We start from the raw sequence: 13,089 nt of genomic DNA, 5'->3' as shown, positions 1-13,089 counted from the left end.
TGCCAGCAGAGACTCTGCCACTGAGCTATGGCCCCTCTCCATGGCTCTCCAGGGTCTCAGGCTGAGGTCTTTCCCATCACCTGTTGCCTGGCCCTCTTAAGGTTGGCCCCTTTATGAAACATCCATTCACTTTACGAAACACTCACTTACTGTTTAAAGCACTCACTCACTGACTACAAGGCCCAGAATGCTTTGCAGGACACAGCTGCCTGAAAGAGAGTATCTCAGGGCAGATAAGGTGGAATAATGGCTGAGAGAGCTCTCCCAGCAGCTTCCCTTTCAAGGACAACTCTGCCAGAGCTACGGCTGACCCAAGGCCATCTCAGCAGCTGCAAGTGGAGGAGTGGGGAATCAAACCCGCTTCTCCCAGATAAGAGCCCGTGCACTTCACCACTACGCCAAACTGGCTTTCTTACCAAGGTTTGCCAAGAGATGAGAAATTGAGCGTATCAAGATTTTCTCTCTGGACACTCTGAAGTCCAGATGGCGTCCGAGAGGGATGGAAATTAGCCAACACTTAAGTGCGTCTCTCATGGCTGCTAAGAAAGGGGAGCACTTTTCCTCTGCGGAGCCACCGCGGGGCAAAGGAAGATGCACCCTGCTAGGCTGGCCCAGTGTGCGGACATTAACGGTACTCTTGCCTGCCCTCCCCTGCGCTTCAGCTGGCTCATGGGGGGGAAGGGCCTTTCGAGAGGAGGTGGTTTGAGAAGGATGGGGCTCTGTATACATCTCGCAATTGCTTCAGGGATTTAAGCTTCTTTGTGAATGCTGTTTCTCGGCCTAAAAATTAAAAATAAAATTACGTTTTAAAGAAACTTACTCGGAATTCCGCAACGATCTTGGACTTCAGAGCGACTTTGGGATTCACAGAGGCTGCAAAGAGGAGGAACAAGTTGAGAGGCGCCTGAGAGGACTGCAAATCCGAAGCCACTGGCGCTTTCTGGCAGAGACCATCTCCCGTCCCCTTCACCTGCACCCCCCCCCTCCTCGCCAGCAGGGTTTGGCATCTGAATTGTGTCACCTGCGTTCCAGGCTCCACTGCAAACCCCCCCCCCCCCCAGCAGGCAGCAATGCCTCTTCCCACCCCGTTCCCCAACACACAAAGAGATCGAGTACACGTTGTCTGGTTGTCCCCTCCCCCTCCAAACACAGCATTATTTCACCTTCTGCTGAAGCATTTCCCACCAACCACCTGAGAGCGAAGAAACATATGAAGCTGCCTTGTACTGAATCAGACCCTCAGTCCACTAAAGTCAGTCTTGTCTACTCAGACTGGCAGTGGCTCTCCAGGGTCTCAAGCTGAGGCTTTTCACGCCTACTTGCCTGGACCCTTTCTAGTTGGAGATGCCGGGGATTGAACCTGGGGCCTTCTGTTTACCAAGCAGATGCTCTACCACTGAGCCACCGTCCCTCCCCTAACTGGCAGCGGCTCTCCAGGGTCTCAAGCTGAGGTTTTTCATGCCTACTTGCCTGGACCCTTTTTAGTTGGAGATGCCGGGGACTGAACCTGGGACCTTCTGCTTCCCAAGCAGATGCTCTACCACTGAGCCACCATCCCTCCCCTAACTGGCAGCGGCTCTCCAGGGTCTCAAGCTGAGGTTTTCCACACCTACTTGCCTGGACCCTTTTTATTTGGAGATGCCGGGGATTGAATCTGGGACCTCCTGCTTCCCAAGTGGATGCTCTACCACTGAGCCACCGTCCCTCCCCTAACTGGCAGCGGCTCTCCAGGGTCTCAAGCTGAGGTTTTCCACACCGACTTGCCTGGACCCTTTTTAGTTGGAGATGCCGGAGATTGAACCTGGGACCTTCTGCTTCCCAAGTGGATGCTCTACCACTGAGCCACTGTCTCTCCCCTAACTGGCAGCGGCTCTCCAGGGTCTCAAGCTGAGGTTTTCCACGCCTACTTGCCTGGACCCTTTTTTAGCTGGAGATGCCGGGGATTGAACCTGGGACCTTCTGCTTCCCAAGCGAATGCTCTACCACTGAGCCACCATCCCTCCCCTAACTGGCAGCGGCTCTCCAGGGTCTCAAGCTGAGGTTTTCCACACCTACTTGCCTGGACCCTTTTTAGTTGGAGATGCCGGGGATTGAACCTGGGACCTTCTGCATGCCAAGCAGAGGCTCTGCCAATGAGCTATGGCCCTTCTTCATGGCTCTCCAGGGTCTCAGGCTGAGGTCTTTCCGATCACCTCCTGCCTGGTCGTTTTAACTGGAGATGCCGGGGATTGAACCTGGGACCTTCTGCTTACCAAGCAGATGCTCTACCCCTGAGCCACTGTCCCTCCCCAAAGCACTATTTTCTGAACCAACGTGAGGCATGCTTCACTCCTACACATGTGCAGGCTCACTTTGGCCCATTCAGTAGGAGGTGGCAGGGCGCAGGACGGATCAAGGCATTTCAGACTCTGGCAGGAGGTGGTGTTAACCTTTTTTTTTTTTTTTTAAAGAAAAATGTTCCACTAGGATCAAGTTTCTCTCTGGATGGAAAGCCAGCGCAGAAAGGAGCAGGTTGGGATAAGACCTCAGCCTTCAACACACTAAGCTTTTAACAATAATTATTAGTATAGTTTCTACATGGAGAAACGTAATTCTGTCATCCATCTTGAGTCTCGAAAACAGAGGGGAGCTGTATGTGACGTTCATCTTCCCAACTTGTGTTGTCCAGCCCCTTAAAAAAAAAAAAAAACTACCCTCCCACCGAGGATTCCACCCTGGTATTTCTGTGCGATTCACTGTTCTGAATGCATCTCCAGATTGGAAGGAAAGAAGCTCAGAGCAGCAACTCATACAGGGACGCAATGTGCAGCTGCCCCTGGAAGCAAGTGACTCTGCTCCAATGTCAACGCCTGCGTGATCCAATCCTGCCTCGTGCAGAAATGGGACAATCAGACCAGAGGCTGACTAGAAGCAAGCAAGATCAGGATAGCATGCAGAGACGCAGCAGGCAGCCTCCCGTGCCTCAGAACACTCTTAATAACTGACTCATTCCTTGTGGCACAGAGCCGGGGAACTATCGCTCTGATGGGACTAACAGCCTTTGGGGTGCAACCTTCATTTGAGGTCTTTCCCATCACCTCCCGCCTGATCCTTTTTAACTGGAGATGCTGGGGATTGAACCTGGGACCTTCTGCTTACCAAGCAGATGCTCTGCCACTAAGCTATGGACCTTCTCCATGGCTCCCCAGGATCTCAACCTGAGGTCTTTCCCTTCACCTCCTGCCTGGTCCTTTTAACTGGAGATGCCGGGGATTGAACCTGGGACCTTCTGCTTACCAAGCAGATGCTCTGCCACTGAGCTACGGACCCTCTCCATGGCTCCCCAGGATCTCAACCTGAGGTCTTTCCCTTCACCTCCTGCCTGGTCCTTTTAACTGGAGATGCCGGGGATTGAACCTGGGACCTTCTGCTTACCAAGCAGATGCTCTGCCACTGAGCCACAGCCCCATTCATGGCTCTCCAGGGTCTCAAGCTGAGGTTTTTCATGCCTGCTTGCCTGGACCCTTTTTATTTGGAGATGCCGGGGATTGAACCTGGGACCTTCTGCTTACCAAGCAGATGCTCTACCCCTGAGCCACTGTCCCTCCCCAAATCATGGGCAGAAATCCCACGCAACTGCGGCTGGTGTAGCCTGCAGCAAAGCACGGGAGGAGGGGTGGGGGTGGGGGCTACCGTTTCCCTCCCTTTGCAGCCGACACCTCTTCTCCAGCCTAACTGTACTACCTGCACAAAAGAATGGAAATCCTCTTCGGGACGTGATTAGACGAGACGAGAGACGATGACAGCGTTCGTTAACGTGGCACCCGAAACCAGGATGCTGGCTCTAAGTCACAACCACAGGCCGCAGGGCCATGCAAGCCCCGCTGCTCCCCATCGCCCCCCTAGCCCAGAGACTCTCAGCAGGCGCCGGGCGACAGAAACCCTTCCTGCCCACCACTCTTAACACCTTCCTCCGCCAACTACCGCTTCGCTGCGTTCGGCGCGGCTGCGCCGGAGGAACGGACGTGGCAGACGCAGTCTCGCACCAATAAACCCGAGAGCGTCAACGTCACGTGGTGCCCTATCTGTGCCCCCCGCCCCATGGACTGGCTTTTCGGTCACTCTCCTCTGCCGTTGGAAGAGGGGGCTCAACTGCCAAGCTCAGCTGGACGCCTGGCGCTCCCAGGCAGCTCTTGACCACCTCTTCTCCCTGGGCGCATCCTGCTGGTTTCCATGTTCTCATGCACACTGCGCCGTTTCAACTGTGCCCCCCCCCTCCTGACACATGACAAGACTCCACGCATTCGACGCTCTCTCTCTCAAGAGAGAGAGGGGGGGTCTTTGGCGTGAGCGTCTCATGCTTTTTAAAAAAACATCACATCAACTTCAGGTGGGGATATCCTTACTTTGAGATTTCTTCCATGACTTAGTTGGCTGTTTGCTCTGAGTTTCTTTCTGCTGCTGCTTCTGAGTTTTGAAAGTGGAACCTGGAAAACATTTTCAATTTTTTTTTTTTTGGGGGGGGGGGAGGTTGTGTTTTGCGCTTTTGACGTTACGGCATTCAGTTTAAGGATCCCTTCCCCTCTCTTGGGGACAAAACAAGATTATAAAAAAAAAGAAGACAAGCAGGGCATGAAGGTTTTGCCCAGCAAACAGGCAGCAGAATTGCCCAATCCAAAATCAGATTCCGGTTGTGAACTTTGGACCTCTACGGTCACCCCTCTGCCGTCAGGGCTCTCTCCGGCTTTCCCCCTAAAGGGCCAAGGAAGCGATCTCCAGGAACAGAGCTAAGCAACTCCTTAGGTAGGCCGGGAAGGAGTCCAGTCCTCTTCTTTCAGCCTAAGAGGACGGAAGAAAGCCAACACATGGTTAACGTAAGCTAGGGGCCCTGACCCTTTTTGAGCCTGCGGGCATCTCTGGAGTTCTGACACGGCGGGAGCAATGACAAAATGGCTGACAGAGGAGGCGGAGAAAACTGCAAAGTGCCGGGGAGTGAAGTTTGGCATAACTCTTTTATAGTAATCCTTCAACATTTCAGGCGGAAGCCATTGTAACAGGATGCCTTTTGAAATTAACCTATCGTTTAAAAATACTGCCTCAAGCACACATACACAGAACTGCGGTGAAGGGTCCTTGTGATAGCAGCAGTTGCTGAAGCGACTTCAAAAATATTTGCACAGATCTCTCCAACGGCCAATCGGCAGCTCTGCTGGACCAAAGCCCCACCCACATTCCAAAAATAACTGATGGGCACCACGTTCGGGACCCCCGAGTTAAGTCATCTTTATCCGGTGCGCAGTGTTCCCTCTAAGCTGAGCTCTTTAGCCTCCAACTCACATATTTTTGTCTTAGCTCAGGAAAAATGGCCCCGGAGCAAACTAATCGATGCGATAGCTCACAACTTTAATGTCAGTAGCTCACAAAGTAGAATCTTTGCTCACAAGACTCTACAGCTTAGAAGGAGTACTGGTGGTGGGATATGCGGCTTGCTGAACAAAAAGCAATCGCAGCAGTCTCTTAAACCTGCAAAACAGGCAACCCGCCAAATTTTACTTTCAAAGTCCATCCCACCTATCATTCACCTTCATTCCGCAGCTGGTCCTGCAGAGACCTACACCCTGTGTGCCACTGCAAAGTAGCTGATGCAACACAGGCAGCAAAAGAGGAACATAACGTGACAGCAGTTCCCGATCAAACAACAGGCTAGGTAGCCTAACGCTGGGGAAATTGGCAGAAACCGTTACTTAACAGAGAACTGTCAAGCACGCGGAAGAACAAGGCCTGCAGAGAGAACATCGGCATGGCTTCTGCAAAGAGAAAATCCTTCCTCACCAACCGCTTGGGAGTTCTTCATGAAGGTTAACAACAAGAAGGGGGATAAAGGTGATCTGAAGGGCATTATTTACTAGGTTTCTGACAAGGTACCTCTCCTAAGACACCTGAGCAAGCTTAACAGCCATGGGATAAAAGTCACCTTATAGGTTAAAAATTGGCTTAGCAGGAAACAAGAGCAAAGAAATAAATGGATGGTCCTTGCAATCAATTCAAGCGGGCTTGTAGGAAGGGTGGGATAGAAATAAAATAAAAATATTAGTATTGGGGCCAATGCTATTTAATTTGTTTGTAAATTATCTGGAATTCAAGATGAGCAGGGCAGTGGGCAAAAGCTTGCAGGCGATACAAACTTATTCAGGATGCTGAAAACCAGGGGTCGTTTTTGTAGAAAAATAGGTAGTGGAGTTTATTAGCATAATTCATTAGCATATGCTGCCCCCCCCCACAGTCAAAAGCAATCCAATGCAAGAAAGGAGAGCCCCAGGAGAGCGAGGCCTGCTTGGGTTGGCTAGAGATCCAGCCTGGGTCGTCCCCTCCCCGCAGTCAAAAGGTCAGCAAGCCACCCACCGCCCAAAATCACACAAGAAGTGAAGAAAGGGTGAGGCGGGGTTCTCCAGGGGTTCATGAGGGCTGCTGGGGGCATGGCAAAGCCCCTGGGGGCTGGCTGGCTGGCCGCTCTCCTAATCCAGGGATTGTTCTGCAGCTGCACCTGCTATTCAGCGGACAAGGTAGGGGAGAAGGAGGAGGGGGAACCCGCAAAAAGGTTCAGCAGCTGCGCTCCCGTGAGCTCCGGCCGAATCTGAGGCCTGGTGAAAACCAAGGCAGCTCGTGAAGCGTTGCAGGAGGGGACAAGAATGTGGAAAATAAAGCTCAGTGCAGCTGATGCTCACTGGTCCGTTAGTGAGAAGACCATCTCTGGAGAAGGCTGTGATAACCAATTATTGTCCAGTCTGCAATCTGCCCTTTCTGGGCAAGTTAACAAGAGAAAGGTGGCAGGGGGAGTCCTTATCTGCCCTAGATTCCTTTCAGTTGTAGGGGAAGGGGATGGAGACAGCTTTGATGGCCAAAGGAGAGCCAGTTTGGTGTCGTGGTTAAGTATGCGGACTCTTATCTGGGAGAACTGGGTTTGATTCTCCACTCCTCCACTTGCAGCTGCTGGAATGGAGTCTGAGGGTTATACTGGACCAGGCAGTTATTGCCGGAGAAGTTAATTCAGCAGTGAAAATTGCTATCTTCCATCCTCCGTTAGCCCAGAGAGTGGCCTTCTACCTTCACTCAGCCACTTGCCGACTTGGATCCATGAAACGTGGCATGGACACCCCAACTGCTAGACCACTGTAATGTATTCTATATGGGTCTACCCTTGAAGACAATTTGAAAAAAACTCCAGCTAGTATGGAACAGAACTCACTGACCATCAGGAACTGGGTGGAATATAAATAGCCCGCTCGGGAAAGGGTGGAATATAAATTTACCAAAATAAATAAAAAAATATTTTATATATTCTGCAGTCACTTCCTTGGTTACCCAACTAGCTTTCAGCTTCAATTCAAAATGGTGGTTATACCAACGAAGCCCTTTATGGCCTAGGACCGGCCTCTCAAAATTTTTGTTTCAGGCTTTTGGGCCTAGTAAGTCGCAGAAGGCCCTCTCTGGAAAACTAAAAGTAGCCTTTATTTAAAAGCTATCTTAAATTCCAGTGAAAAAATGCTAATAGACCAATGAAGTGCAAAAAAACTGGAACAAAAAAGATGTTGATTTTTATTGTTGTCAGTTTATGTTGTGAGGGACAGTGGCTCAGTGGTAGAGCATCTGCTTGGTAAGCAGAAGGTCGCAGGTTCAATCCCCGGCATCTCCAACTAAAAAGGGTCCAGGCAAATAGGCGTGAAAAACCTCAGCTTGAGACCCTGGAGAGCCGCTGCCAGTTAGGGGAGGGACGGTGGCTCAGTGGTAGAGCATCTGCTTGGGAAGCAGAAGGCCCCAGGTTCAATCCCTGGCATCTCCAACTAGAAAGGCTCCAAGCAAGTAGGCGTGAAAAACCTCAGCTTGAGACCCTGGAGAGCCGCTGCCAGTTAGGGGAGGGACGGTGGCTCAGTGGTAGAGCATCTGCTTGGTAAGCAGAAGGCCCCAGGTTCAATCTCCGGCATCTCCAGCTAAAAAGGGTCCAGGCAAACAGGTGTGAAAACCTCAGCTTGAGACCCTGGAGAGCCGCTGCCAGTCTGAGAAGACAAGACTGACTTTGATGGACCCAGGGTCTGATTCAGTATAAGGCAGCTTCATATGTTCATGTCCAGTTTGGTGCAGTGGTTAAGAGTGGTAGACTCTAATATGGTGAACTGGGTTTGATTCCCCACTCCTTCTCCACCTGCAACTGCTGGGTGACCTTGGGTCAGTTACAGTTCTCTCAGAGCTGTTCCTGAAAGAGCTCTCTCAGCCCCATCTGCCTCACAGGGCATCTGTTGTGGGGAGAGAAAGGGAAGGAGACTGTCAATCAACTCTGAGTGAAGAGCAGAGCATAAATCCAACATCTAAGCTGACTCCGAGTGAAGAGAACAGTTTAAATCTGCCTTGAGCCCATTTATGGGAAAGGGTGGAATATAAGCCTACTGAATGAATGAATGAATGAATGAATGAATGAATGAATGAATGAATGAATGAATGAATGAATGAATGAATGAAGGGGCCTGACCAGGCCAAGATGGAGAGGGAAAGAGACTGCAGGATTGTTATGGGCGGCACAAAGAAAATGTCGACTCAGAGTGCAGCAGGGGTGAAAAGGGCAAACTCCAGGCTGAGGCTTATCAGGGAAAGGAACTCAAAATAAAACGGCCGACATGCTAAGGCTCCAGCATAGATCTACTTACAAGGTTCGTTACAAGGTGCTGGTTTAAAGCCCTACATGGCCTAGGACCTGCCTACCTTAGGGACTGCCTTAGGGACTGCCTCTCCCCACATGTTCCCCAGAGAGTACTCAGATCGGGATCACAAAATCTATTAGTAATCCCCGGGCCGAAGGAGGCCTGATTGAAATCAACCAGAGACGGGGCCTTCTCAATCGTAGCCCCCTGCTGGTGGAACCTACTGCCAGATGAAGTGAGGGCCTTGCTGAACCTTGTGAAGTTCCGCGGGGCCTGCAAGACTGGCTTCTTCCAGCCGGCATTCAATTGACTTGGCACCGGTACTTAAGAGAAGTGGAAGAAGACCGTCGCCACCACAATAGCACCAACTCAATATTCTGTTTTCCGTTTTAACCATTGTATATCTATTTTATTACCGAATGTGTAATTTTAATACTTGTTAATTTAATTGTATGTGGGATTTTATGTTGTGAGCCGCCCTGAGGGCGGGATATAAATCAAATCAAATTTTAAAAAATAAATAAATAAAATACTATGGTGCAGCCTCCTTTGGAAATACCATCCACGGTCCTCAACACTGAATAGTCCAAAGCTGCACGGTGCCGAAGAAAAGCAACCAAGATGATTCCAGGTTTGGCAGATCATTCCGGAGAAGAAAAGATTAAGGAGCCTGCAGCTTTTATTAAATTTGGGGGGGGGGGGGAGAAAACGCTAAATGGTTTATAAAATCATGCACGGGGCAGAGAGCGGATACGGAACTCACTCTCCCTGTTCCTTACGACTAGAACTCGGCGAAGGGGCTTCCAACGAAACAGACTGGCAACAGAATCTGGACGGGCAAAAGGAACTCCTCCTGCACTCAATCGGCAATTACATCGTGGAATGCCCCTGTCATTAGATGGAACGATGGTCGCAGGCACAAATGGTTTTCAAAAGGGTTTTAAAACTAGGGTTGCCAGAGCTGGGTTAGGAAATTCCTGGAAATTTGGGGGGGGGGGGGCTTGGGGAGGGGAGGTGGGAATAATAACAACGCCACAAAGTCCACCCTCCAAGGCAACGGATCTTGTTCATCTGGAGCTCAATTGTAACAGAGGGAGTTCTCCAGGTGCCACCTGGAGGTTGGCAACCCTAGCTTAGGTCCCGGGAAGATGGGGAGGTCCACCGGTGGACCGTTCGAACAGCCTCTGCCAATCATAGCAGAGCCCCGGTAAAAAGTCAGCGATCTCTTTGAAATGACTCCAACCAAGTTCGTTCGTACTCTGCACCCAAGCACAGGGAACAGCTGGGAGACAGAAAAGAGTTATCGGGCTTAATATAAAAGGGGAAAAAAACTGAACATCTATTGACATCAGATTATTCTATGACACAGAGGCAAAGTCAATACAAATGCAAAAAAAAAAAAAGAACTTACTTAAAGCTTCCTTCAGCAAAACGATGGTTTCTTCGGGATACACGTTTCTGTCCTCCCAGATTTTAAAGATCCTTTCTATGGATTTAGCAACCGAGGGATCTCTGCAGGCGACATAGAGAAAAAAAAGAGAGGTTTTGTTTTCGCTGCAGAACCTCGGCCTCCCCGCTGCATGTCCAGACGATGGAGTTGTACGAGACCCAAACCAGCACATCGACACATCATACCACTTCGATTCGCCGGCCCAAACAAAGGCACTTGCCCCAATGTGAGATGCTCAGACCTCTGTAGGCTGCAAAACTCAACGGGGTGGACTGGCCTGGGCTGGACAGTTACCACATGCAACATAGAATCCTGGAGTTGGAAGGGACCTCCCGGGTCATCTAGTCCAACCCCCTGCACAAGGCAGGAAACTCTCAAACACCTCTCCCTAAATTCATAGGATCTGCATTGCTGTCAGATGGCCATCTTGCCTCTGTTGAAAACCCTCCAAAAAGGAGAGCCCACCACCTCCCAAGGAAGCCTGTGGAAACTTAGAATCATAGAGTTGGAAGGGGCCTCCAGGGTCATCTAGTCCAACCCCCTGCACAAGACAGGAAACTCTCAAACACCTCCCCCTAAATTCACAGGATCCTCATTGCTGTCAGGTGGCCATCTAGCCTCTGTTGAAAACCCTCCAAAAAGGAGAGCCCACCACCTCCCAAGGAAGCCTGTGGAAACTAAGAATCATAGAATCCTGGAGCTGGAAGGGACCTCCAGGGTCAACCTCCTGCACAAGGCAGGAAACTCACAAATACCTCCCCCTAAATTCACAGGATCCTCATTGCTGTCAGATGGCCATCTAGCCACTGTTTAGAAACCTCCAAGGAAGGAGAGCCCACCACCTCCCAAGGAGGAAGCCTGTTCCACTGAGGAATCGCTCTAACAGTCAGGAAGTTCTTCCTAATGTTGAGCCGGAAACTCTTCTGATGTAATTTCAACCCGCTGGTTCTGGTCCTGCCTTCTGGGGCCACAGAAAACAGTTCCACACCATCCTCTATAGGACAGCCCTTCAAGTATTTGAAGATGGTGATCCTATCACCTCTCAGCCGCCTCCTCTCCAGTCTAAACATCCCCAGTTCCTTCAACCTTTCCTCACAGGACTTTGTCTCCAGACCCCTCACCATCTTTGTCGCCCTCCTCTGGACCCATTCCCGCTTGTCTAGATCCTTCTTAAAATGTGGTGCCCAAAACTGAACACAAGACTCCAGGTGAGGTCTTACCAGAGCAGAGCAAAGCGATACCATCGCATCACGTGATCCAGACACCGTACTTCTGTTGATACAGCCCCAAATTGCATTGGCCTTTTTAGCCACCGCATCACACTGTTGACATGACGATGGTGCGTGGCTGCAAGATGCTTTAGTAGCCACTAGACAAAGGTCCCCAATCTTTTTGAGCCTGGGGGCATCTTCGGAATTCTGACACGGGGCGGTGGGCACAGATGCAAAATGGCCACCGTGAGAGGCAGGGCCAAGTACAAAATGGCCATTGTACAGCCACACACATCCACGCAGAGGAAGCCCAAGCACAGGGTGTAAGGTAAGGAATTTTTTAAAAACACAGCAAGAAAAAAAGAGTGTCCCCTGCCTACTGAAAAGCACAGAAAAGACCAGCGCTGTAGGGTTTAACCTTTGTTTTTTCAACAGAGGCTAGATAGCCATCTGAGAGCAATGACGATCCTGTGAATTTAGGGGGAGGTATTTGTGAGTTTCCTGCATTGTGCAGGGGGCTGGACTAGATGACCCTGGAGGTCCCTTCCAACTCTAGGATTCTATGATTCTACGTTTCCACAGGCTTCCTTGGGAGGTGGTGGGCTCTCCTTTATTGGAGGTTTCTAAACAGAGGCTAGATGGCCATCTGACAGCAATGAAGATCCTGTGAATTTAGGGGGAGGTGTTTGAGAGTTTCCTGCCTTGTGCAGGGGTTGGAATAGATGACCCTAGAGGTCCCTTCCAGCTCTATGATTCTAAATTTCCACAGGCTTCCTTGGGAGGTGGTGGGCTCTCCTTCCTTGGAGGTTTCTAAACAGAGGCTAGAGGGCCATCTGACAGCAATGAGGATCCTGTGAATTTAGGTGGAGGCGTTTGTGAGTTTCCTGCATTGTACAGGGGGTTGGACTAGATGACCCTGGAGGTCCCTTCCAACTCTATGTTTCTATGATTCTCCTTCCTTGGAGGTTTTTAAACAGAGGCTAGAGGGCCATCTGACAGCAATGAAGATCCTGTGAATTTAGGGGGAGGTATTTGGGAGTTTCCTGCATTGTGCAGGGGGTTGGACTAGATGACCATAGGGGTCCCTTCCAACTCTATGATTCAGGAAAAGGTCAAGGGATGCAGAGGTTAAACCCAAGCAAACAAGCTGTGTGGGAAGATGGCGGGGCTAGTTTCCTTTTCCTTTTGGTGGCACAACGGAACCAGCATTTCCGTTGCCTCCATCAAAGTCTTCCAAAACTGGCTTTTAAAACACGACTCAGAAAATCAACGAGGAGAAATGAGAGCAGAGACAACACTGTTTCAGAGGGTGGCAGCCATGCTGGTCTGCAGCAGATCGCCCAGGAGCACCTGAGAGACCAACAAGGTTTCTGCCCTGACCTGGAGAGCCCAGGCAAGCCCAATCCCCTCAGATCTCGGGAGCTAAGCAGGGCTGACCTCTGGCAAGTGCTTGGATGGAAGACCTCCTTGGAATACCCGCAGTTGGGAGGGCAGGGGCAGGCTTTATTCAGCCACCTCTCTGAATATCCTCCAGACCCCCAGTAGGACTCAGTCACCAGAAGTTGCCATGACTTCCAAGTACACACACATACACACACGCATATATAAATATAAAAACAGAAGAAGGACAAGGAGGAGGAGAAGGAGAGAGGAGGAGAAGGAGGAGAAGAAGAGAGAAGTGGGAGGAGGAGAGAGGAGGAGCAGAAGAAGAGAGGAGGAGGAGAGAGGAGGAGGGAGAAGGAGAAGAGAGGAGGAG

General features: G+C 50.5%; 1 protein-coding gene across 1 annotated transcript in view; it reads right to left on the bottom strand.

Annotated features, from left to right (window-relative positions):
- Positions 1-13,089, bottom strand: part of RPRD2 (regulation of nuclear pre-mRNA domain containing 2) — a 105,387-nt gene that overhangs the window by 25,093 nt on the left and 67,205 nt on the right. Inside the window, 3 exon segments of the mRNA XM_060256213.1 lie at positions 821-873; positions 4,386-4,466; positions 10,084-10,184. Of these exon segments, the coding sequence (XP_060112196.1) occupies positions 821-873; positions 4,386-4,466; positions 10,084-10,184 (235 nt within the window).

This window comes from Heteronotia binoei, chromosome 1 (genome assembly GCF_032191835.1).
Source record: "Heteronotia binoei isolate CCM8104 ecotype False Entrance Well chromosome 1, APGP_CSIRO_Hbin_v1, whole genome shotgun sequence".
In the NCBI taxonomy this organism is placed as follows: Eukaryota; Metazoa; Chordata; class Lepidosauria; order Squamata; family Gekkonidae; genus Heteronotia; species Heteronotia binoei.
Note: the sequence above shows the minus strand (reverse complement) of the source record. Positions and strands in the feature narration are given on the sequence as shown.